The sequence below is a fragment of the Semicossyphus pulcher genome, unplaced genomic scaffold (assembly GCF_022749685.1).
Source record: "Semicossyphus pulcher isolate SPU_LCO1_2020_fin unplaced genomic scaffold, fSemPul1.0.p SCAF_13, whole genome shotgun sequence".
In the NCBI taxonomy this organism is placed as follows: Eukaryota; Metazoa; Chordata; class Actinopteri; order Labriformes; family Labridae; genus Semicossyphus; species Semicossyphus pulcher.
Window position 1 is genome coordinate 20,799,262 of NW_027211637.1, and position 25,789 is coordinate 20,825,050.

Genomic DNA, 25,789 nt, shown 5'->3' on the forward strand with positions numbered 1-25,789 from the left:
AATCCAAAATCCACCCTGGAGCGGGCGCTGCCATCTTGCACATTTGGAGCCAGAGTTTGCACAGCAAGGACCGGCTGGTAGGGCAGCAGTGTGGACGTTCCGCCCCTTCTGCGGAATTAAGCTGCTTTCCCATTGGTCAAGAAACCTGGACATGTTTTTGCTTAATGGGAAAGACTACAATCAGCATTCAGACCCGGGTCATATGACTCAGCAGTAGACCCGGGTAATTATCACCTCGGCTCCAATCGGCAATGATAGGAACACAAAACCCGTGTTGACACGCTAATCTCCGCCCCCTTTCCAGCACGGTGCTATGCTTCGTCTGTAACCTCTGCGATGCCTCGTCATCTCAGCTACAAATTCCGCCCGTCTCCATCCAAGAAGCGCTCGAACATTGCTCCAAATTTGGCAGCGCAGAGTTCAATAAATAGACTGAATGAGTAGATCCAATAAAGACCTAACCAGACCTAAGACCTAACCTACCAGGGGTATAAGTGAAAAAATCCCTCATGTTGGCCCAGTCAACAGCAGAGCAGCTACTTGTGTTGGTCAGAAGCAGATATTCATGGATATGGAACGTTGAATGACTGTAGTGATTGTTTTAGTTACGTCTCCTCTCGCCGTTCCTCCTCTACTCTGCTAATCCAGAACAGATCGGCTGCAGGAGCCGTATTTGTCAACAGAGCTGTCAATCATCCTTTTGACAGCATCAAATAACTAATTAAAAATAAACTCGTCAAAAAAATGAACACAGCAGACAGCAAACAGCATGATAAGAACTAGCTATAATGACAGAAACCATGTTTGAGAAAATGTCTTTGTCGTGTGTTTTGATTTCATAGTTTGACTCATGTCCCATCTGTTAACATGGAGGAGGCGGGCTTTATGACCTATACTGCAGCCAGTCAGCACGGGGCGATAGAGAGGGTTTGGCTTCACCTTTAAGGAGCGGTCAGGTCGTCCATCTTTTTTTTACAGTCTATGATGGAGCCATCATTTCTTAATTAACTTTACAAATAGACTTGTGGCTCACACCTGTGTTACTTGTATGCCATCAACCATTTCTAATAATACTGAAAGGTTTGTTTAACCTACGCGATCGGTCCTGTGACTTGTAGATTAGTCAGGGAAACTGGTGAGTCTTCCTTTCGCATCAAGCAAACCAAAAAAGAGCAGCATGACGAATGATGAATGTGACTCGTGCATTTGCGGTGCTTAAACAATATTTCCTGCAGCTCTACATCCCAGTTCATAAAGTTGACTACATTCACCTTTCCTCATCTCGAGCTCAAACCACAGAATCAACAGCTTCTCTAAAAGAAACCTGATCCAAGCCTTAACTCCAGGTTTAAGTCCTACCTAATAGATAAGCCACAACGAGCCAGAACGACCCCAGCTTACTGAAAACATACCTTCACTCTCAATTCAAAGCTCAAATTGGCTCCCTCAGCAATAGACATACAGGAGGACACGCGCGCGGGCACACAAAGAGAGAGAGAGCACCTAGGCACTCAGCCACTTTCTGATATGTTTCCATGGCAATCCAGACTGGGATCACATTGCATGCCCTAGCATTTGTTCGGTGCTCACTTGTGTGGTGTTTGTGTTTTTTATCACTAGTTAACATCTGAAAATAGAAAGTAAGGCTTTACACGGGGGCATTGTGAGTTGAAATGATACACTAGACCAGAAAATATTGCTACAGATTGCTCACAGCTGGTGAAGAGAAACGGGGGATGTTTGTTTGCTTCTGCTTCTTCTTTTGTTTTGGCAGTGCCTAAATTAAGTTTTAATTTCTCTTTTACTTTGTTCTCAGGTCAAGCGACCAAGAAAACATATGTGAGTTACAACAACCTCAGGATCTGATGTGCTTGAAAATTGGATGTCCGTTTAATCTATGATTGAAAAGAGGAAAGGAGCTCTAAAGGAACAGAGAGAGAGACAAACAGAGAGAGCGAGCGGAGGCATCCCAGCACCACCTGCAGTACCTCAGCACTCCAGGGCTGTGGATGGCATCCAACCTCCATCCAAGACATGATCCATGAGTCCTGGCAGAGACTAGCACAGCTGTAGGCCAGTGTGGCTGGTTGGGCCTCACCAACCAAACAGTAGGTTTTAAACATGTGTTGTGGCCCCTTTCCTCTCTGACGGAGAACTATTTGCCTGCTAAAAGGGGCCACTGCGAACGAGGACAGCCGCATAAAAGAGGAAAGTGGATCTGCGCTCAAGATATTTTCTTTTGAAATGTCATTAAAGCCATATTCTCTTGGGGTTCCCATTATCTGATTTCTGTTTTGTATTGTTTCTGAGTGATTTCTTCTTCTGTGCCTCTTTTTCTTGCAGTTGATTTGATTACCTTGAACAGCAAGCTCTGCCACATACAGTATTTTTGTTTTACTGAAATCAGCTGAAATCAGTCCGGGATGATTATTATGTTAAGAGTGATGGGCATTGTAAGTATATTTTTTTTGTAAATATTTGAGAGTATTTTCATGTTTGGAGTACAAAAACTAGATATCAAGTCTTTGTTCAAATTGGATTTTGGATGGTAATGAAAAGCACCACAAAGTGTTCACTTTGCATGTGCCAATGTATGTCTGTTCTATTTGATGTAAACAAAAAAAAAAAAGAGAAATAAATTATGAAAATGATATGAGCTTCAGCATCTTTCTGACGTTTGTTTTTTTGTTTTAGCAGGACTGAACTTCATTAATGACAGAATATGGCTTTAATCTGCTGTTGAATTGACTCCCTCTCTCCCCCCTCTGTATCTGCCAGCATGTTTGTTTTATAGAGTTTCGTACATGGGTATATTATGCCTCATTATGGTGTGGGACGCATTAATATCAGAGCAATCATGCAAGTATGTTGTGATGTCTGTCAAATTATGAACATGTAATAAAATCATTTTGTTATCTTTTATACAACTAAACCAGACAGCATATCATAGTTATTTCTGTGTGTGTGTGTGTGTGTGTGTGTGTTCATGTGATGTATGAATAAGTACAATTAATCACTGCGTTGTTTAGGGGTTTCTGTACACTGATGGAAATGTCATGTGCTTGTCTACTGTCTCACCCCAATGACAGGGCACATTAGCGAGCTGGCTGAGCAGAGCTGTCATGCAGAGGAGATGAGACTCTGCGAGAGGAGAGGAGAGGAGGGGAGAGGATGTCCACTAGCTTACTCCTTCGCTCACCCTTTGCTCTTCCTGTCTCTCCCATTGTTTCTCTCTCACTGTTGCTCCTTCCAGTGCTCACCACCGATCTCCCTGCATGAATAACATTACATGTCAGATCAATTTGTCCTGCTGATGGCCAAGCCTTTACAAGCTAACCTATTTTATTCCTGTGCACTGCCTGCAAGCATAATGTTACTATTTTCAATATTGATTATTATATGAAACATGAATGAGCCACGCATGAGAGACTTCTGTTTCTTCAACCTGGTAAGCATCTCCCTCCAGGCTGTTACATGGGCCGGAGATATATGACCGAGAGATGCTGATTCCTCTTTTTTCCGTCTGCCTGCGTGAGAGAGAGAGAGAGACGGAGGGAAACAGGAGAAAAGAGAGAGAATGAAATCCTTACCCAAACAGGTTTTCTGTTGTTTCCCTTTCCATTTGTCTGGCATCTCTCTCTGCTCCTGTGGGACCAGATGGTCTTTACTTCTCATACGCACAGTCTGTCATTTTCTGTTGCACACAGCCAAGAAAAATCCCACTTATGCCCAATTAAGACTAGCCTCTCCCCCACCAAATTAATTGCCTGTGTCACTGTCTGTGTGCAAGTAATCAGTAGGGGCTGTACAGAGTTTAGATATGCAGCTCAGCAGAAAGAGAAGACGCAGCCCGAGCAAGAGCGTTTTGATCTCGATATGAAGCCAAACTTTAAAAGACGTGACATTTGATATGCAGGAAGTGTAAATGAATCGAAACAAAGCATGTACAGGAGGGTTTTTCACACACCCAAAATAGTGTAGACGGATGGTTTACTCCAGTTTCCAACTCCCAAGGCTCCTACGTAAGGGGCCCACCTGCTCCGTACGCACCTGTTCTGTAGGCAGCACTTTCCTGGAAGAATCAGGGGGGGATACATAAAAGAGAGGAAAAGCAATCATGGTGGATTGTGAGCGAAGCACACTCCATCCAAGGACTTAAATGTTTCAAATTCTAAGGACAGTCAGTCACGATTATTTAAGGTTGAATAACAGATATCATAGGCTCTAAAAAATGTAAACACCGCACCCTCTCTGTGAGTTTTTACCCTTAAGAGCTGTCTAGTTACAAAGTTGTCAAACTTATCCCAAAAAACTGTGTCCGCGTGACCCAATTTGGTTGACAAGGTGACACCGCCTCTATATCAAAAGTACATTTCAGTGCGCGCCTCGTGTGACTAGTAGAAGTCCCAGCGTGAAAAAAAAAACCTGAGGCTTTTCTTCTATTGGAGTTTTCATGTCACTTTTGTCCAGCACTGCCTTTGAAGAAAGCCTTCCTTATCTTGTCAGAACTCCTGATGCGCTCTTTCACAGACAATTTACTGATGCTGGGTCTAGATTAGCTCTGTTTCATGGCTCCTGGGCTCTGGGCTCTCCTATCTCTCCATAAATGTCCAATTATCCAACTCCAGCCAGAGTGAAACCTTATCTGCTTCCCGTCAGTAACCAACTGAGGCCTGATCTTACACGGGGTGGATAAAGACAATCCTCACTATTCGTATTTTTCCCCCTGCTGCTCCTTGTACTCAAAACCTCCTTATGATGCGCTTTGTTTACCAGCGTGTTTTTTTCCCCTGCTATGGAAACCGGGCCAGCTACTGTTTCCAACACATAGTGACACTAAGACTTTATAATTAGTGGTACAGTAAGATAGCCATTGGTTAGACATGAATCATAACATCCACATCTCCGCATAGGCACTAATTATCGTCTAAAAGAAGATCACAAGTGAATTTTACGAACGGGCTCGGCGGCTGGAATGCCGTGTTTGTTTTTCCTCGAGTGATCCAAGAAAAAGATACAGTGCCTTTTTGTCTAAGTGAATAAATTAGTTTAGGGTCACTGGGTGCTATTTCTTATCTGTGGGTTAACAGACCGGCTTGTTGCCGTGCTTCGGCTGCACTGTGTGTGCGTGTGCGCATGTTTGCCACAGCCTTATTACATTTTTAATCAGCAGAAGAGACCAGGCATCATTCTCATCACATTAGTGTCTCCTGGTATTTATTCCTCCCTCTCTCAGCCTCTCTCTCCACTTTAACTCCTGGGGGGGTGTCGGGTGGGTGGAGAGAATACATTTGAAATTTGCTCATTTGACAGTCGTTAGAGATATGGATTCTGACAGTACACAATTAGCTCAGTCACCTCCTTTATCTTCACTCATCTCTGGCTGGGGGATTTTATACATGTTGCCTCTCTCGCTGTCTCCCTCGCTGTCTTCCCCTGCCGTCTCTTCGATATCCAAACTTCTAATTCCATTTTTCCCCCAGTTAATGATTATTTGAAAATTACATATCTGACTTCATGGATTTAATTGACTGCTGCTGTGTTATTAAGACGGCTGAGTGAGACGAATGCTCTTCACAATTCGCAGCCGAGTAGGTGCACTAATCTGCTGCTTTCCCCCAATTTCCCCTGTCAGAAAAATGCATTCAAGGAGAAAAGAAGCGCCGAGTGCTGGCATACATCTCGCAAATACGTCGTTATGCTTGGGCAGCATGAGCGATTCAGCTCACTTTTACGGGCTTGCATAAAATAAAGTAGTACATTTTTAACATTGAATCACTGCAGGTTCAAACAAAAGCCAATAGCATTTAAACCAAGGCAGATCATCTATGGCTTAAACAGGAGTTGACAGAGATAAGTGCTGGCTGGCTGTGAAATTTAACTAGAGAGCTAAGCCCTTGATTTCAAGGAGCACGGCGTAAACAATGCATTTCCACATCCCACACAGATCACTGTTATTTCAAAGGAAAGTAAACGCCTTAAGAGAAAGAAAAGTGAAATGGAAATGAATAGTTAAGGGTTCGTATAAAAAAAAACTAAACACATCAAACAAACACGGAATGAAACCCAAAAGGTACAGAGAGAAATCATCAAGCCGCACACTTGTTTGCTTGTTTGGGAGTAGATTAGCACAAACAGCTGCGTGGTGTTCTGCTTTCATTGAGTCTTTCTTCTTCAAACTGATCCTAATTCAGGTACATCAATCCTCCACATGGCTCCACCTTTAAAGGCTTAAAAGCTACAAGCTTTTGCTTGGGGCATAGAGCAGAAAAGTGTACAGTCAAATGATGATAAATCAATTCAGATTGTGAATTATAGTCTGCGCACACATACTACATCGCTAAAGATTGTGTGTCTCATTTTTCAGTTGGCGGTGGAGTGTTGAGCACTCTCCATTTGATTAAACTCTACCCAAAGGCTGCATCAATTATGTATCTTCACAATGGAGTTAATGGACTGCAATAACAGTTGAAGATGACTTGACTAAATTTCCACATGACATGGCAAGAAAAATCCCACTTCAGTAATGTCGCATCCCTGAACAGCTTGTCAGAAAATGATAAAACACCAGGTCTGATTCCAGCTTATTAAATAAAACCACATTTTCTTGTGTTAATATCCCTGTAAAACATTTTGCCGTCTGACAGAGATATCTGTGGGTGTAAAATGCAACACACAGGAAAGAAAATGTGACAGATACACTATTCTATACAAGAGGTGGTGTATATCTTCCTCTATATACCTGTGTGGGATGTGCACTGAATGCATATTTGTGTGCGTATGTCTCAGCTCAGCTTGCAGTCCGTCTACCTTGTGATCCAGCTTCTATAATTCTGGTCTCTGGGGTTTCGATCCCATGAGTGGACCCTCGCAGAGAACAGAAGGGGCCTGCCAAGCCCCAACTGCACAGTCACTGACCCATCTGGTCATCGGGCCAGCGGGGAGCGGGCCGGATGCAGAGACCAAAGCTCTGCACAAACATCCTGAGCTAACATGAGACTGGCAGATCACACAATGCCAGTAAAAGGTAGAAATGGTGTACAGCCACCACATACTGAGCAGCCCCTCATGTTTTATTTTCAGATGATACTGAGCGATGAACGATAAAAGGGCAAAGAGTCTCCATCTAAACAAAACCACAGAGAAGAACATGTTGTATTGTGCTTATAGTGACAGCGATCCTGCTGCTGCGTTGTCTATAATTTAGAGCAGAAACAACATGTTGATGCAGCTGAGATCTTTGCACGCAGGCGGAGGTTGCTTCAACATGACATTACAGAGCAGGAGGTTTAACCTGACCTCAGCACTGCTGTTTCTCCTCTACACTCAAATGCATAGCAATGTAAATGTCTCTAATAACCTCTCATATGTCAAGTGCCTGCCTGCCCTCGGCCTGCAGGAAGCTAAAATGCTGCTCACACCATTAACTCCAGTAGGAAGCAGCCAGAACAAGAACTATCTGTCATGTTTTCTCTCCTGAGTTGGTTATGAAACACCTCCTAACTTTTTTAGCTTTGTCTTGCCGCTAAAAATCCGCAGCATCCTCACGAACTTGCTCCTTCCGTGACTGAACACGGGGATTTCCATCCCAGCGCTGGAGTGGATCCAATTCATGAGATAAGAAGCAAAATGCAATTAGTCTACAGTTTCTAAATCTGTGACTGAATTATAGAGTCTCACAGATGTTATAACTTATCTCACTTTCTAATTATGAGTGTGACTTAAGAGAGAGGCGACACATTTTTATATCCAACGGAATTAACTGAGGATTGCTTCTTTGCTGATGCAATATTAAATAAATGGAAAACATCAGTGATGCACTCATTGATTCACATGTAGCGTCCTGGTACCCCTCCTGAAAGGCAATGAATTTAAATAAATGTAATCATCTTATAATAGACCCTTGTTACTTTTACATGTAGTATCTGAAAAATGATAATTGCAGTTTTGTATTTTGTTTACTACAGCTTAAGGCTATGTGTTATTTCTCATCTAAATATATTGTGATTTCATGCAAATGCATTAAATCAGTGCCTTTGCCATGGCGTGATGCTACTGCCATCTACTGATACTGCAGATATCTTTGCCTTTCCCTCTGTTTCCCGCACCAGAGCCCCGCAATCTCTCCACCCTGTCTCAAAATATAAGATCTGTACAACCAGTACCGACAGATGACAAAATGTACTTGTAAAAAGACTTCCTGTTCAGCGCTCAGGGCAAGCGAGCGCATTGTGTCAACGTTACAAAGCTTTCAAATTAACTAACCTCATTCATTCACAAGATGGCGCTGCTGTCATTGTTGTTTGGAGGACAAACTGCAGTCTGAGATTTGGTGAGCACTTCACTTCATCATTATAATGGCCAATGCTGCAAGAGAAAATACAATGACTGACTTACACATACATTTGTTTTTGTTACCTTGTAGGACAGTGCACTGAATTATGTTAATCTCTGAAGTGAGCTAAATTACCTTGTGGAGATCAGCTATTTGTCCAACGCGAACACAATACTATCCCAACTGTGTGACTAATGATAGCATAAAGTTGTATAGTACACACACAGCATGATTAAAACTTAAACATTACCTAGCAACCACTTCTGCTACTATCTAATAAACGAAATTAGTTGGTACTCACCATTGAAGCTCACTTCTCGAATGAACGCTTGTTGGTGGAACAAACTTGGCTGAAAGAATTTGTTCGTCATTAAAACAAACGTTTTGGCTAACAGCTAAGTAGCTAGACAAAATGCTACAAATTAGCAGCAAAAGTTAGCTAGCACCCGCAGGAAGTAGTAGTAGTAGTAATTGTCTCCATAACTTACAAAAAAGAGGCTATAGGTTTAAAAAGTTGATAACGGTTTTGTGTGTTGTTGTTTTTTAAACTTCCTGAAACACAAACTTTGCAGTTTCGGTTATTTATTGTTCCCTTAAAGTTTATATGCCATTTAGTTAATCGGTTGGCTAATGCTGTGATGCTCTGTGAGCTAGTCAACGTTGTGTTAACCCCCGATGATCTAGGCGTTTTGTACATTACAAATGTCCTCTTTGGGTTAATATGGGTTATTACCAAAACAACAGTACTAGCAAATTTTGTATTAAAACTTTAACATAAGCAGACCTGCCGAGCTACATTTCAGGATAATGCAAAACTAGGTTGACAGTACTGTTAATTTAGTTTGTGTGAGACTATTATTTCATGTTTGGCGTAAGTCTGTCTATTCGTATTCAGATGAACTCTACTGTAAAGTCACATTCTGAATTATCTAATATTCATATAGCCTGTCTATATTATGCAAAACATCCTTTATGGATGGCCTGTATAAATATGAAATATATACCCCCTTGCCTCCCTGACAATTACCCTTCATCATTATGATGGGTCTTTTTCTTTATCACTGTGCTTTCAGCCTAATGGGAAACAGAGTGCCACATTTCTTGGGCTTTGGGCATCTAATGAGGCCTATTACTGAGTCGTCCATATCATAAGGTGCTGCCCACCATCATACCCTTTCTGATATTTTCACTGCTAAGTAGCAGATCAGCTTACTGCCTCCTCAAGCACTGGGGTGCATACGATGACTGATTAGTTTTCTTTTTTTAATCAAGAGAAAAGTTTGTGTCAATAATAATGCACAGTGGAAATAATTACCCTCCTGTTTGCAATAAGAGCCTGGCTTGGCATGTCTGCAGGCCTAATTATAATTTGTTATGACCTCAGGAATTATAAGCATGCTCACAAAACACCCGTTTTGATTAGTGTTCTGCCAGTGTCTGAACTAAAAAAGGTACAGCAGGTGTTTTATAAACACTGACTGTGGTTATGTAAAAGTCTGTGATGCTGTTTCAAGCAATTAGAAAGCAACAAATTTGTATTCACCCATATTTTCTCTGGTAATCTCTTATTTCAGAAATGAAGTCATAGAGCGGATGAGAGCGGTGGTTTTGTGTGCCGCAAAGCATCCTCAACAGCAGTTATTAAGTGCAGTACGTCAGACCCATCAACATCTGAAAGGTCAGTTCTTCCTATAGCTTTTCAAGAGGTTATACATTTTTCATCACATACATTAACTTTCATTCTCAATGCATTATTAATGAGTGCTTGGGGGAGGTTGATGAAGTGAGAGATTGGCAGGGCATTAAATAGCCTCAACTCCACATTTTGATACTCTCTCATTACCTACCACTGGGTGCTGTTATCGATTAGCTCAACTCCATTTGTAGATTCAAGCTACTCAACTTCTGCTGCAGCAGGTCATTTATGTTGAGTATTCATAGAGAGCATATCCATACATACATATACTTTAAAAAACCACAGAAGTTCCGTACTAGTTTATGTACTTTGCCAGGCCCTAATAAATAATTAAAACCTACAATTAAAAATAAAGTTAGTTTGGTGAATCGAATTCAAAAGTTCCACTTGTTTTAAAGCCCCTTATTTAAAGCTTAGAGTGGGTCACTGCAAGAAAGAGGCACAGTGTTTGTTATAAAAGCTGTCCTTGGTAAAACTGGTGTGCAATATTGTGTCTTCTACCAACCTCAACCCCATAAAGCTGCTGTCAGTTTCCTGAATTGCAACATCAGAGGATGTGACTCCCGTCTGTCAGTGGTCAGCAACTCAAAGTCATGTGCCTCCAGAATAAAATATCAGCCCACAGCCGCATATTGAGAGGCTCGAGGTGTCAAACAGAGACAGCTGGAGGCGATCATTCCTGCAGTTGTGGGAGGAACTGCCTGGGAGATGTGAATCACATTTTCTGAATGCAAGAATGTAGGCATAGGGAAAGTACTTTCATAAAGTCTCATTTAAACTGTCCAAGTATTCCTTTCAGTTCTGCAACTTATAATTATGCTTACGTCGGATTTATTTGCTTATTATTTTCCAAGTTAATTGTTGTTCAAAAGCAGTGAAAAATGTCCTTCACAATTTCTATCAAATGTCTTGTGTTATTCACCCAACAGTCCAAAGCTCAAAGATATTTAACTAGCTGTTATTTTAGTCAAGGAAAAACAGCTACATCTTACATTTAATAACCTTGAACCATCCAGTGTTTGCCATACTTCTGAAAAATGACTTTAATAGATAATTTGATACAACTGAATATGCCAAAAGTTCCATGTAAATTAGGTTATTGAAGAATGTTTTACATCTTAAGTAATTTAATATTGCACCTGATTCCTGCCGGTGCCATTAGTTTAATGTACTGTATGTATTGAAAGCACTCATAGCACCATGAAACCATGTCAATTTAAATCTGAATCATGTTGTGTTTATGTAACGTAGGGTAAAATGCCAGTTTTCCAGTCTTAATATTTATAAACAGTAAAAGCCGAATTCAATCGCTGTCTGTGTTTGTAGAAAAATAGAGCCTTTAAGTGGCAGTGTCACATATCACTTGTAAATGAGTCAGTCGCCCACAGAACGGTGGATGTTGGCTAATTAATTAATGATTATAACATTCAATTTGAAATACAACCCACCTCATTATTATCTATTATGTGTCATAATAACAACAAAGAATGTTTGGACTGAGCAGATGAGAGCAGGTCAGATAACATAATTACACTAATTACAATGAAGTTAAAAAAAACCCATGTACTTCAGTCCCTACAGTACACATTCTACATAAAGCTACAGCCACTGCAGACACACGACTGGTATGTATGAAATTATGGGAATGCGTCAGTGCTAAAAATAAGACCGATGTTCCTCTTTTTGTAATAAGTTACGGTCTACAAGATGAGTCTGAAGATCATCAGTGATTCTGTGTGAGCTTAAAGGGTAATTTAACATTAGCACACTTTTGTGTTAGAGATTGAATGCTCTTCAGAATTATGTATTATATTCAGTACCTTGATTAAACCATAGACATAAACCACTGCAGTTAAAGGAATTCTTTCTAGGACGATGAAAGACCATATAAAGATGTTTGCACTGCAATTTATACTGAAAATGTGGATTTGTCAAGAAGCAGCAGGGGTCTGAAACATGTCACCAACCAACGAAACCGTTGCTGACCTCTCCCGAATAGCTATCATTACACAAGCTCTATACTTAAAGAATTCGAGAGCAGATATTAGTCATTGTTATTGATATTTCTCCAAGAGATGTAGGAGCACAGAGCCAAAAAAAGAAAAACTACCCACCTAAATGCCACAGAAAGGGAGTACTTCTCTTAAAATATCACACTCCATCTTTCGGGCTGGCTGCTGTGTAATATATTTACAACAAAGAGCGTACAGCTCAAGAATGTGACAATGTATCGTAAAGCAAGGCACAGATCTTGGCTACTTTTCACTGTACATTCATATAATTGATGGCAAAATACTTTTGGAAATAAAAGTGGAGTGTACCATATTTCAAACCTCCTTTTTAAACTGTCAAACATACTAACCCTGACGTATCACATAGTCTGCAACAAATTTGCCACCAGTAACGAAGCCCACTGTTCCTTTTAAGTCCGGCCATGAACATGTAATGTACTGTTTATTATCAACCTATGTTAAATTGACCGTATATTGCATTCCTTTGTATCCTTGATCTACAGGCATAGACATATAGAAAACGTATGTTTCAACTAGTCTTTCTTTTCAATAAAAAGGGGCTATACACCATTTTTGAGGCTTTACAAATAGTATTACATTTTATTAATATATTTTCATAAAACAAGTTTAAGACTGTATCAAAAACTCAGTAAAAACATTAGATTTTTAACCATTTTTTCTTATGGTGATATCAGATATGAAATGTACATAATTCACATGTTGTTTCCCCATCATATTGAGATAATGCATTATTTTTTTGTGATGGGCAGGTAAACGTTCTTTTGTACCCTCACAAACTATAAAGTCTTTTTTTTTCTCATGATTGTGATCATAAATCTAGACATACAATTAAAAAATAAAATTATTTCCCACTCTGGCCCTCCCTTTCCCCGACTAGGTTTACTGATAAAACACTAACATTATGGAGTTGTTTAATTTCACAGGCACACAATTATGTACATCCCCTTGTCCCCATGCCTCATCTGAACTGACAACAGGCAGTGCACTAAACATGACAGTGCAACACCTAGAGGCAGAGCAGTGATAATACAGTACTCTAAGCCCACCCACCCCTCATACTACCAAACCAACTGAATATAAGACAGTGGATCCACCTCATTGACTGTGTCGCCAATTTTCACCCTGCTGTGAACCACAGCACTCAATTGGCCCCAACACTATTGTTGTAGCAACGCCACAATGTTTGCCTTGTGACAGCAAAAACCATCCGTCTCACAGGCAGGTTCAGTGGCACACACGTTAAAGAAAAAAAAATAAAAATCATTATTTGTTTTGTAACTTAATGAGGCTACATCTACACAGGCGTGATCAGTGTAATGTCCTTTGTGATCAAGTACCAGAGGAATCCCAGTCATGTGGTTAGCCCAAGGATACAAAAAGACATTTTTTCTCCTTAGTGGACTACCACTTACTGCGTTCAATTCTGCGCAAGACACATAGTGCAAGGTTTAACAAGAATTTGCATAAGTGCAAGGTTTGCATGTTATTGTCGAGAGGGAGCAAAGCATAGGAGGAAACAGGGAGAGATCAAAGTCGACTAAACAAACAGATTTTTGTGTAAATAAAGTGTTTCATGCTTTCAGTTTGGCATTTTGTATTTCATTCCCCTCTAGAAATAACAGGTGCAAAATCTTAGTAAACCTAGCCGAAGGACAGATCAGAGTGATATACAACTCATAAAGATTAACATTGTGAGGAAGAGCCTCAAGTCTGTTGTCATGGTGACATCTGCTCAAAGGCCCTGTGGGCTTCAGTCTTTCCTGCTTCTTTATTATTTTCTATACAATAGAAATAGTACGTCATTGAAGGTAAAATTGACTCTTCTTGGCAAAAACAGACAAAAAAAAAAAGAATATGCAAGAAGTCAAAAGCAGATCTGAAGGAGAAAAATAAAACAAAAGGGCAGGAATAATAAACAGTTTTCCGTTCATTTGCCCTGTGCCAGTAGTAGAATTGTACGATACAGTGTCTTATCCATGATAGTCAAATATATGGGTATGGTTGCCTGCTCCTCTACAAAGTCAAAGCCATTTCATTGAACACATGTAAAATTACTCCTGTAGTTTTTAACAAGCATCCCTACATTGCACCTGCTTTCCAAACTGAAAGCTCCAGTGTGCGTTAGGGAGGCACGTAGGGAGGGGGCGACCTGTATGAGGTCATGTTCTTGGGGCGAGAGCCTTTGCCTTCAATGGGGACAGTAAATGGTGGTGGGGGCTGGTAAGGAGGAGCATTTGGATCATCATCTTGATAAACGGAATACTCCTCAAGCAGATCCTGGTTAAGCAAGGTGCTGTGGGGGCCAGCCATGTTGGGGTACTCTGGAGGGGGGAGCGGGGGCTTCTCCTCCTGAAGGATAAGAGGGATGCTGGAGGACGGAGGTGACTTGGAATCATCCAACTCATCTGCAAAAATAATGGGGACTCCTTTCTTGATGAATGTGGCTTGCTCCTCTATGGTCATTTTCCCTTTGCGCTTCTTGCGGTAGCAGACCATAGCAATGATCCCGGCAATGAGTAGTAGTGCTGCTACCACTACAGCAGGAATGACTGTGTGAAGGTAAACATCATCAGTGCTCCTACGACCTGTCCCAGGCGATGGTGTAGCTGTGGGAAGAACAGGCATCGGTACCTCTCCTGGTGGGATGAACGTGTAGCTCTGACATTTATTGGTGCCACGAACTGAGATGTTAATGGGTTTGAATTCAGGCTCCATGGCTTTGATGAAAGCCAATTTAGGTGTCCCTTGGGGATCAGAGATCCTATTGCTGAGAACCGTGATCTGCTCCTTTGGACAAGGACTCTGCTGGAGACTGTTGTTGGTCCATTCAACCACAATGGAGCCACTAGTAATGCTCCTCAGCGTCACTGTGCTGCTGTTGCGATCACCGAGGGCATAAGCCAACTTTTTGGTCAAAAGAATCTTCTTATGGACATCACTGCTTAAACTTCTGGGGTCACCATGAAAACGAGCAGCAAACATAACTGAGGGTTTGTCATTAGAAGACCATCGGTTTACTTGAACCTCAAATGCATCCATGATGCTCTTCCCACCCTTATCAGTGGCCAACATGAAGTACTCATGTTTCCCCTCATGCTGTTCCTCTGGGAGGCCATACAAAAGCTGGATAGTGCTGTTAAATTGGATCCAAGAAGTTTCACTCACTGCTTCTTTGGGAGTCTTCTTCAAAGTCAAACGCAGCTTATCAGTGGTACCATCCTCCCTGTCAAAGAATGTATCTGGAGGAATTTTAACCTCAAAGTATGTGCCCACCCATGCATTCACCTGATCAATGGGGTTTCGGATGTCTGGATTTTGATTCAAGTCTGGAGTCATAGAGAGAGTAGTGGTGCGCCTGGGTGGTTTAGCTGTGGTGGACTTTGGTTCCCTAGGAGCTGGGGTGGATGATTTGGTCTTCTTGGGCTTTCGTGTTGCAGAGGGTTTGGGTCTTTTGGTGGTGCTTGGGGGTGTTGGCAAAGCAGTGGCCTCAACAAATGTAGGCCGGGTCATGGTAGGCTGAATCGGCATGGTGCTTGTGGTTCCTAGTACTCTTGTGGGTTGGGGAGGTCCAAAGACAGGTGTGTGAGCAATCTGATCTCTGACCCTCATTGTGGGCTTCACGGGAAGAGGCAAAGGTCCTCTGACAGGGGGAGCAGAGATGTCTGTAGCTGGGGCGATAGAGGGCGAAGTTGGTGTGGGAACGACACGTACAGGGGGCTCTGGGTGAGTAGTTGGAGGAAGCAGAGAGGGCACTGGAGTCGGAGTGTTGTACAATTGCCTTCTGACACGTTTTACTCCATGCAGTTTTTTGTTAACAATATGCCAGCCTACCACTGGGTATCCCAGCCTGGCTGACATGGTCCCATCCTTTGCTGAGGATTGGACGCTGTTAATGTCAGGGATGCTGCCCTGATCAAGGGCACATCCAAGTTTCCATGACAATAGGGCCCCATTTTCTACCACCTTCTTGGCATTACCTGGTCCAGCCATGAAAGCAGACATGTCAAATAAGCGGTTGTTGACGACAGGGACCACCCTCATGTGCTCCAGGGGCACATGTGAGAACTTTCTCATAATGCCAAGTAAGTTGACCCTCTGCTCAGCAACCATCTTTGTCAAGTCAGCATCCAAGATGACAGTGAGGACAGTGACAGGCTCCTCAGAGCCACAGGTGAAAGGCTGGATGCCACTGATATCAGACTGGAGAGTGAGCAGGGCTGGCTCAGTATCCACTCGTTCTTCTGGGTAGACTTCAATAGAGAAGACCGTATTGGGGAACACTTGGCTGTCAGTCTTCTCGATTTTCTCATCTCCGGACACCAAGATATGATACACGCCTTTATCCTGCTCAAGGGCCATGCCTCTCAACGTGCAACTTTCTTTGTCCCAATATAGCCAGGAGGGTAGAGTCTCCTTTCCCATCTCAGTAAGCTACAGGAAATAAAAGAGAAGTCATAGTATAAGAATACTTAAGAGATGCAAGTTAAGTCAAAACTAAAAAGGTAAAAGCTCATTACTTATTTAATTAAGTGACAATTCACAATTGATATCCTATGATTACTAACTTAGTTTTACTGTGAATTTAAATGTAATAATGGTATGAAAGAGAAAAGCAAGTTAATATTGGCAACTACTGTGACATCACTATAAAATGTTTCGCATTAGGCTCACTAGAAAGCTGAATAATTGATAACACCACAATCCTCCTTTGATATTGACCAAGTTTCCAGTGAAAGACAAGGGAAAAACACACAGAATTAAAATGAATCCAAACCTTTAAGTATCTAAAGTAAAGGCAAAACTGCTTTTTACAAGCTATTCATCCCCCTCTCCCCTCTAATTCCATTCAGTTTATCAAATCTCACCAAATGTGAACAGGAAGCAGAGTGAGCTTCTATTCACGATAACTATGTGAGTCATCACTATTCATTTTGACTTATTACTGTATGACAGGATATCATTCGGCATCACCACTCGGGCCAATAATAATCTCATCTCATTCATAAGTCAGACTGGAACAAATTGCACCACAGTCAGCTTCATTCAGCAGAGATACAGTGATCAACACTGAAAGGAGAAATAATATATGTTATATATTTCCACAGTGACAGAAAAAGTCCTTTGGTCACATCTAGTCCCCTCAAGGGACATAACATCTTTTTAAATACACAACTGCAATAATCTTTTGTGATACACATTTTTTGTTCTTTTACAAAACTATAGGTCACCTATACCTTAATTATATAGTTGTCAAGTACAGCTAAAGCATTTATTTTTAGATGCAGTGACCGTTGAGTGACATTTAAAATTCAGTGCATCTGTACAAGACATCCTTCCCCTTTTTAAAATATGAATGATGTTCTCATTGGCTCTCACTCTGATATCATTAAATTAAAGTTAATTAAAGGCCAAGACATTAATATTATGTTACAAGGCAATCAATATTACATGCCGAATATTTCCCTCTTAATATAAAGACTAAATACATCTCAGGATTATTTATATTTTCACTTACATGGACATTACAGGTGGCATTGGCAGGCCCTGCAGGAACCTTTAACTGAAACACCTGGCCCACGATTGCAGAGGAGTCAGGGATGCCAGTGTGCACTCCCCCGTTCTTTACAGAGGAATCAGGGAAAGCTGAGGGCGGGCCTTCACCAACTGATGATGCTGCAGCTTGGAGCTCAGAGAGCACAGAGGACTTCATAGAAGCCTCTAGTTCCACAGAAATCATCTCCACTAGTGTCTCTTGCTGTTCTGGCACAGTACCCTGGGTCATGGTCACCAGAAGCCCTATTACCAGAGGGATAGTCCTGCAAGAAAGAATCCTGCTCCTCCCAGCATCGCCGCAGCTCATGTCTCTCCTTTTATAGTGCATAGCAATAGGCCTTTGGGCTGCCCAACAGATGTCTGTGAACAACTTAAGAGGCCGCATGCACTGAAGTCAGTCTGATGATATGCTTGTGGGTCCGACTCCCTAGTTATTGGCTTTGCTCACAGATGCAGTGATTTCTCTTTGTTTTCTTCTGTGATCCATGAAGAGGTCTTTGGCAACCTGTTAGACAGCCATGTCAGCCAGCTCTGTGAGAAAACAAACACAAACAAACATGAGCGCGACATTTGGAAAAAAACATCAGTGCCAACGTACAAGTAGTATTTCGGCTTACACATCCTCTCAACAGATGTCCTCATCCAAAAACTACCAGCATAGTGGGTATATTGCCTGCAAAAGTTGCACATTATGAATTTAACACTGTAGTTTGAAATGGTATATGGAGCAACAGAATATAATGCTACTTACAGTCATTCTTCTATTTCTCTTAAAAACGTGCAACATATGTCTGCAGTGCAAAATCACTGATTACCATCTTGCAGTTTGTTTAGTTGTTTTGTTGTGATTAGATGGACTGCCACCAGGTGTTTTTTTTTTTACTCTCCACTATATTTACACTTTGGGCTATTTTCGATGGAACCATCTAAGAATTAGCGACAACAGCTGGTTAGTACACAATAGAGTACACGCCTTATTCCCACTGCACAGCATTGTTAAAGCTACAGGCAAGGAAGTGGATGTCTTCTGGAAAATAAAATTAAAAAAAGAGTGAAACTAAGGGGCACAAAAGCGACACTGCCCTTATCCTCTGAAGATAAGAAAAAATAGTAACATGACATCAGTTATATCGCCGTTATTGGCAGTCATGGACAGACACAGATTTTTAGCCTAACACTCCTCTATTTAGGGTTTTAACAGTGTCGTTGTAGGATCCTTTTGTTTTGAAGAGGAGACCTCAGCAGATAATTCGTCTCTATTTAAAAACCCAAAGTATGATAAACATTGAAGGAATGCTAACCCAAAACCAACTGTAGCACATGTTAAAAAACTTTTCTTAAATTTCACTAATGAACCTAATGAACAGTCTGGTTTCTTCGGGTCTATGTCATTATCAGGATACTCCTCAAACTGGCAGCATTTAAAATTTCATTTTGCTATGACAAATATAAATATTGGCAAAGAAAGAAAAAAGTGATAATGCAGAGTAAACTGTAAATCAAATTAATACTAAGTAACTTAACTAATTCCCATATCACTGATAAAACATAACTGATGCTATGAATTTATTTCCGTTTTCTTTAAAGATTATGCACTTTTAGTTTGAAATTTATGAACATTATTCTGAAAGGACACGTTGATCTCCTACTGATCTTCACTTCCCTGTCATGGCATTTTCAGTAATAGCGATTCTCACGAGATGCATGAGTGTCAAAGGTTGTTTGTCTTGGTTGTAAGTTTTAATTAGGTGCCCTGGGGGTTGGAATAAAAGTCTCCATTGTGCTGACCCAGCCAACCTCAATCCTGTAGCACTCAGAAACGGGCAGAGGAGGGTCATCCGATTGCCTGGAATCCTAATGCCTGACTGGCACAAAGCTGTGACGTCAACCTATACACTCGAAAATACTCCCTGCTCTAAACTGCTTCAAATCCAAAAGAAGAATCCTTTTCACAGGGTCTTAGTGAAACACTTACTATTCATTGGCCCACATCCTTATCCAGAATTTGGACATGAAATAGATCAATTTACTATATGAAACCCATCCCTCCAAGAATGTTTTGTGCTGTTTGAACAAATCCACAATATTTGGATAATTCATACCAGAAATAGCCAATAAAAGAGGGCTCAGATAGGATAGATAGGAAGCCGTTGAGGGCAAAACAAATGTTGCAATCCAAAAGCAACAATGCAAGTCCACGTAGGATAACAAATAAAGCCAAGCTTCTGAAGATTAGTTTGCTTTCTCTGTCTCTCTCCAGCTCTCTACACAATCAATGATGCATATGTTTTTATAACCTGAACAATCCTAACAACATCACTATCACTGCTGCTCTGATTTCCGACATTCAAGCATCTGGTTTCTCTCAGCTTCTGTGTGAAATGACATTAAGAATCAAAAAAACAAAAAAAAAAATCCATCAGATTTTTAATTCATTTTTAGTTCCCATCATCTGAGGCTGTTTTATTAACCTTTGCAGCTCATTTAATTAGGCTCGTTTGCAATTCATGTATTCTAAAGGCGTCTTATTAAACAGTTGGATGACTGTATTTTCCCTGCTGAATGGAGCAGAAAGACTTTCAATAGAAAACATTGTTGAAGGTGGGAGTGATCAGAATCTCTGTGGGAATTGGATGAAGTGGTCAGGAATCCTGCAGAGTCTGTCCAGACCTCTATCAAGTAGCTCAGATTGGTGTCAAAGTAAACAAAAAATGTAGTTAATCAGAACATAAATCGAAATACACCAGCTATTTTAGAACCATTGTCTGTAATGCCAGAGTACCAGTGCCCATATTATGTGGTATACGTAATTTTGTGTTGACTTTACAAGGCAAGTTATGCCAGAACATGCATGTTTTATCACTTCATTCCTATTTTAACAAAGAAATGTCAGCCCTTTGGATAAGCCAGTTAAAACAATAGATTACACTACTACGAATTGTGTAAATCAAATCATTTCTGACCTATCTTACAAATCAATATTCAGCCTTCTGTTAAACTCGCAAAATCATATTACTGTGGATTCTAGTACGCTCCCACTCCTAAACTCCCTTTTCCAATAACTGCCCACATTATTCTGATCTGATCATATAATTACAAGGAGCAAGTACGTACAGCTCAGCCAGCTCTACGGAGACAGGCAAACCCACTGGTTTTTTCGCAATTCGTACGATTCATCACCAGACAAAAACATACTACAGGCAGTTATTTTTTTGTTTCAGTAGATAATCTGCTGGGAGTGGCGAATAAAAACATGCAAGCTAATGTATGCAAGACAAAACAAGTCAAACCACATTGGTTTAATGAGGATGATTAATATCCTCTGCAGGTATACAGTGAAGGGTTTCTGTTAGAGAAGTGGACCAATATGACGAGAGTCCCAGCTGGGAAAACTAAAGATACAATCAATTCACATGTATAGCTAGATGGATGCAAAAAATAGACATTCTGAGTCACTGTTTAGCTCATCTGACATTTTGCCACTAACTCAAATACAGTAGGGCTGGGCATAAAATATGATCACAATACTTGTTTTTATATTGAACAATATCAATATTTATTACGAAATATAATTAACAATGCTGCCAGTTTTAAGAGTATCCTAATCAGGTGGGTGAGACAGAAGCTAGAAGATACCAGTGGGTTAATTTTACATGGGTTTTGTTTCACACATTTTAAAGCTGTATTCTTTTTGAAAGTAAAGAAAGTTAACCTGGTAAAAACAATAAATAAAGAAGTGCAATGTTAAATTTAGGTCTCCTACTCTTCAAAAAAAGGACAATGTAAATAAAACTAGTAAAAACTATAAACAAATCTGGTTTCTTGCCCTCTTTGGGGATTGCCAGTTGAGATGCCTCTTACATTCGCTCAAGTTGATTCTCTCTTAACTTCTAGACGTCCAATGACTAAAATCCTTCACCCAGTTGAAAGTTTTCGGATTTACACATTAAGTAGTGCTTTAATGACCTGTTTGCAAGCCAAAAAATTCAGACTGACTGGCGGTTGTTGCGTTTGCTTCAGCTGTGTGATAGGCTAACAAAGAAAAGCTACCTAAATAATAAGTAAAAATGTCTATAGATTATCATAGTGATCATTTTATTATTTCTCATTGTGAAATCATATTATTTCTGTAAATCATTTTAGGCCCAGCCCCAACAGAGTATTGAGTCATGTCTAACCTAACCCATTAACCAGGTTGATACATGACCCTTAGCATAGCCTAGCATCTTTATCCACTGAGTCAGTTCAGTGGGATTAAAACCCCACGCCCCTCTCCACCTACACAGCCTTCTTCTGACTTTGAAGATCCTAGACAAAAAAAAACACACAATACAGTCTCTTTAAGACACACGATCATTCAAAAATACTTAAAGGCTGAATCTTCAATGGTCTACAATGTACCAGCTGAGCATAAAGACAAAAGTATGGCTTGATTCATCTATCAATTTGCGTTTGAATGTAAAACACAAACATTAACATGAAAATAGGTTTTCCCCATAAGCTTAATTTAATTCAGATTGAGCACTACGCTTTACCTCAGGCTGTTGCCACACACATGTGGGGGGGAAACCATCTGAGCATCAAAGTAAGCTCTCCACAATGTGGCCTAGATTCTATCACGTTATCATTTTCACAGTGTGTGTAATTCAAAATCCAATTAAAACAACATCTCATTAAGAAATATGAGATGCTTTAATAAGTCGATTTGCACTGTTCTAACAACAAAACAATATTAAAATGAAACATGTGCATAATAAAATGTGTTTGATATGAGTTAAGCTAAATAGTAATGAGGATGTGTCATTCAAGGAAAAAACCAACAATGAATATATGGCTTATAAAAGGCGCACGGATGGAGCCAACTTGCGTCTTGATGAGAGGACTGACCTTCAAAGCCTTGGGTAAAACTTGCGATAAAATATTTTATATCATGAATTTCATCAAAATATACATAGAGTGGTCTAAGAATAGAGCATATAATCACATTAAAAAATAATGAGCTGATGTAGGTGATACTTGAGCCTTATTGTTTTCATTACAATTATTCTTTTACAAAAGCGCTTGTTATGTGGCCCTCTTGCTAAAATACTTCAGAAATGAGATTTAAAATCCCACGGTGCAACAACAAAGGCTATATAAAAGTGTTGTCTTCAATATTATTTTGGGGGTTGAGTGTAAAACAACTTCCACTGAACACTTATTAAAACCTCACTCTTTTTATGACCAGCTCTTTTTATGTATGTGGTAAACAGTACAATGACACAGGCCTGAGCGTGGGGGATTGCTGCCCATTTCACACTGAGGCCTGCACTACTTGGGGGGACAAAAGCGTTTACAACCATGCTGTCCATGCTGTCTGCAGTTCGACAGTAGTTAAAACTTGAAAACCATCAAAAATAATTAGGGCTCTGATGCACAGTGGCACTCAGGGCCAATTGAATTGACGTACCACATCCAGCAGCCTCCAGATAGTTCATGAGCTGAATAACAAACATATCCACAAGACAAGCTTGCTTTGCAATTGGATGTTTCCCTTGTGTTGCCCTCTTACACTGTTACACAAAGTAATGAAATATGTGGCGAGAAAACAAAAACAGCAAACGGCCTTGGCTGAGTGGAAGTCTAACCTGGCATGATGACCTGAGTGCAACTTGTTTATCGCTACACAAAAACTACTGTATGCTGTCAAAACCCAGTGTTGGAAGTGAACTAATCACTCTTGTGTATTTTTAGAATGTTATACGTGTTAAAACCATTAGCAATAGTAAATATTTAAGTGTAAAACCATGACAACTCTAAATTTCTGCTGAAAAGCTTCCAAAAAGTGACACTCTTGTCCGAAAGTAGCCGTTGTTATGGGGTAACGGTTCATGTTCTAATTATGTATTTTACTATTAATGTAAAACGGCTGACAGTTCAAACTACTACGGTAATGATAACGAGTTTACCAGCTCGTTATATGATTTGACAACATGAGGTTAAGGAAAAGCTATGTCTGCGTTAAACGTTAAATACTTTGGGAAACTCGCCCTTACAAATAGTAACGTTCATTTAGGCTAACCCACCCATTCACAATTTAACACTACTTACGTGTACCCTTAAATACCCTGTGGTTTAACAGATATTGTTTTAGACGCTGGATTGAAAAAAACCAACACTTCTATCATATTACATTTTTCATGATTGACAATTATTCGTGGACGAGTAGCCAGTTAGGGTGTCAGTAACTGCCTTAACGCTAGCTTAGCTAACTAACTAAAACGTTAGCTACCCGGCCCGTTTCACTTGGCCCCGTTTCCATTGGAGTCGGTGAACGAGGCCTTTGGAAATTATAACGCCATCTACGTTATTCAACCTTGATAAATCATTTAGCACCCCACACTAAGTAAATATCGTCTTTTAGGGAGTATTAACCCCTTACCCTACCCAAATATTAAAAGCTGCAAATCAAGTTACTGTCTGCGTTAGGGGTTCTCCAGCATCTGTGCATCGCTAGCGCAGAGGTGCACCTGTTTTATTCTAGGCGGAAACGAGAAGCGAGCTGCTGCTGTTTCTGCCGGGGCATCCACCAAAGAAATGTCTATCTCTAGCAAAATCCTGCAGCTAACATTAGCTCTCTGTTACTAAGACAGGCTTGCTGTTTGTAAAAACCACTATAAAACCACGTTAACGGGAGCAAGCTCCATCTCTTTGAGATGCCGAACACCAAAGTCGAAATAGAACGAGCAGACTGAGCGAGAATAGTTAGCCCCACCGAATGATGAGCTAACTAACAAGCTAACGTCAAGAGACTGTGCTGGTGACAAAATAACTGGTTACATGTCCTGCCACCGGACAGAAGTCCGCGCTTATTATGTTAAACGAGCTGAGTTCGCGAGGATAGCGATGGTGGCATTTTCAACGACAGTACAGCTAAAATAGCGACAGAAGCCAAAATTCAAACTGACCTTGTTAGCGAGCTAACGTTAGCTAACTCGCGCCGTGATGTCTCCTCTTCTTGCAGGCGAGCGCCGCGGAGACTTCCAAAATGCCATTAAACATGCGCTTTCCCCTCAACGCCGCGGACAGATATGTAGGGTATCTGAGCACAGTCAAGGGAACAGATATCTCTCTGCTGTGGTAAGTCTACGGATAGTTCACTGCTCTATATTGTAATTATGTCGGGCAGCAACCCCTCCCTTGCTGCCTCTGTCCTCTTCGCAGACAGGTCTACAGGTTGAGGCCAATCGTGTGTACCAGCATGACTCCGCCTCCCTTTTATTTAGAGACATGCAGGTGAAAAGATGAACTCACGAGTGTTTAAATGCACACATGAGGTCAGTCATATAAATAAGTATACTTGATAATGATGATGATCACGCTTCAGCACCCATTTAATATTTTAACCTTAAGTGAGGCAACTGCTGAGTAGTGAACCAAGTGACACAATAAGGGTAGTTAGGTGAAAGGTAGAGGATTGATATTCCTTTGTTTGAAAAAAATATCTCTTGGAAAATGAGATTATATTTTGTCAAGTTGTTTTTGAATGAAAATCTAATCTACATTCTCCTGGAAAGCTTCAAGCAATGTGACAGCTCCATCATAATTCTGAGATTTTTAGTAGGCTAGGGACCCCTGTGGGCTTACAATGTTAGGACTATCAAATAATTGGCATAATTATTAATTTGTAAATTCTACATTCTACCTTCTACTTTTGATCGCAGAATGTTACCAATGGTGCCTATAAGATGATTCATATAGCCAGTGACTGTCTATGAGAGGAACATACAAACAGATGTCCTTGCTTCCTCCTCCTGTGACTTTGCACAACTCTCAGCCCACATGGCCAAGACCTTCATCGCTTCATCTCCAGCCATGCATACAGATTACTTATGTTTGTATTTTTAGAATAGAGTTAATGTAACATGGTTGAAAATGTGCTATTTGCAGCTTGTAGTTAAAACTCACACAGATATTATCATGACTTATCAGATTTGACAGTTTAAAGCTTGTAGATGTTCTTAAGAACAAGTCTCTCTCAAAAGATGCCTTTGTATCTGATTCAAAACTCTTTTGCTTTCATTGAGCCCTTTATCACAAGTTTATCAGAAAGGACTTTTTAGAGAATGAGCCTACTTTGATTTAACGAAAAATCAGTGCAGAATAACATGGTGCAGGGCAGTGTGCAACAAA

The 25,789-nt window shown here is 40.6% G+C and overlaps 2 protein-coding genes across 2 annotated transcripts in view; one reads left to right on the forward strand and one right to left on the reverse strand.

The window, feature by feature from the left end:
• Positions 1 to 2,916, forward strand: part of LOC138589487 (metabotropic glutamate receptor 7-like) — a 42,244-nt gene extending 39,328 nt beyond the window's left edge. The window contains exon 9 of the mRNA XM_069659789.1: positions 1,817 to 2,916. Coding sequence (XP_069515890.1) covers positions 1,817 to 1,866 — 50 coding nt within the window. The 3' untranslated portion in view covers positions 1,867 to 2,916. The remainder of the gene's footprint in view (positions 1 to 1,816) is intronic.
• A 9,698-nt stretch (positions 2,917 to 12,614) lies between these two features.
• Positions 12,615 to 24,804, reverse strand: LOC138590332 (dystroglycan 1-like). The gene is made up of 3 exons (XM_069660947.1): positions 24,565 to 24,804; positions 17,580 to 18,148; positions 12,615 to 16,495 (listed from the first exon to the last, which is right to left on the reverse strand). Exons 2-3 carry the CDS (start codon positions 18,000 to 18,002, stop codon positions 14,186 to 14,188), a joined length of 2,733 nt encoding a protein of 910 aa, XP_069517048.1. The 5' UTR covers positions 18,003 to 18,148; positions 24,565 to 24,804; the 3' UTR covers positions 12,615 to 14,185.
• Between the last annotated feature and the right edge of the window lie 985 nt (positions 24,805 to 25,789).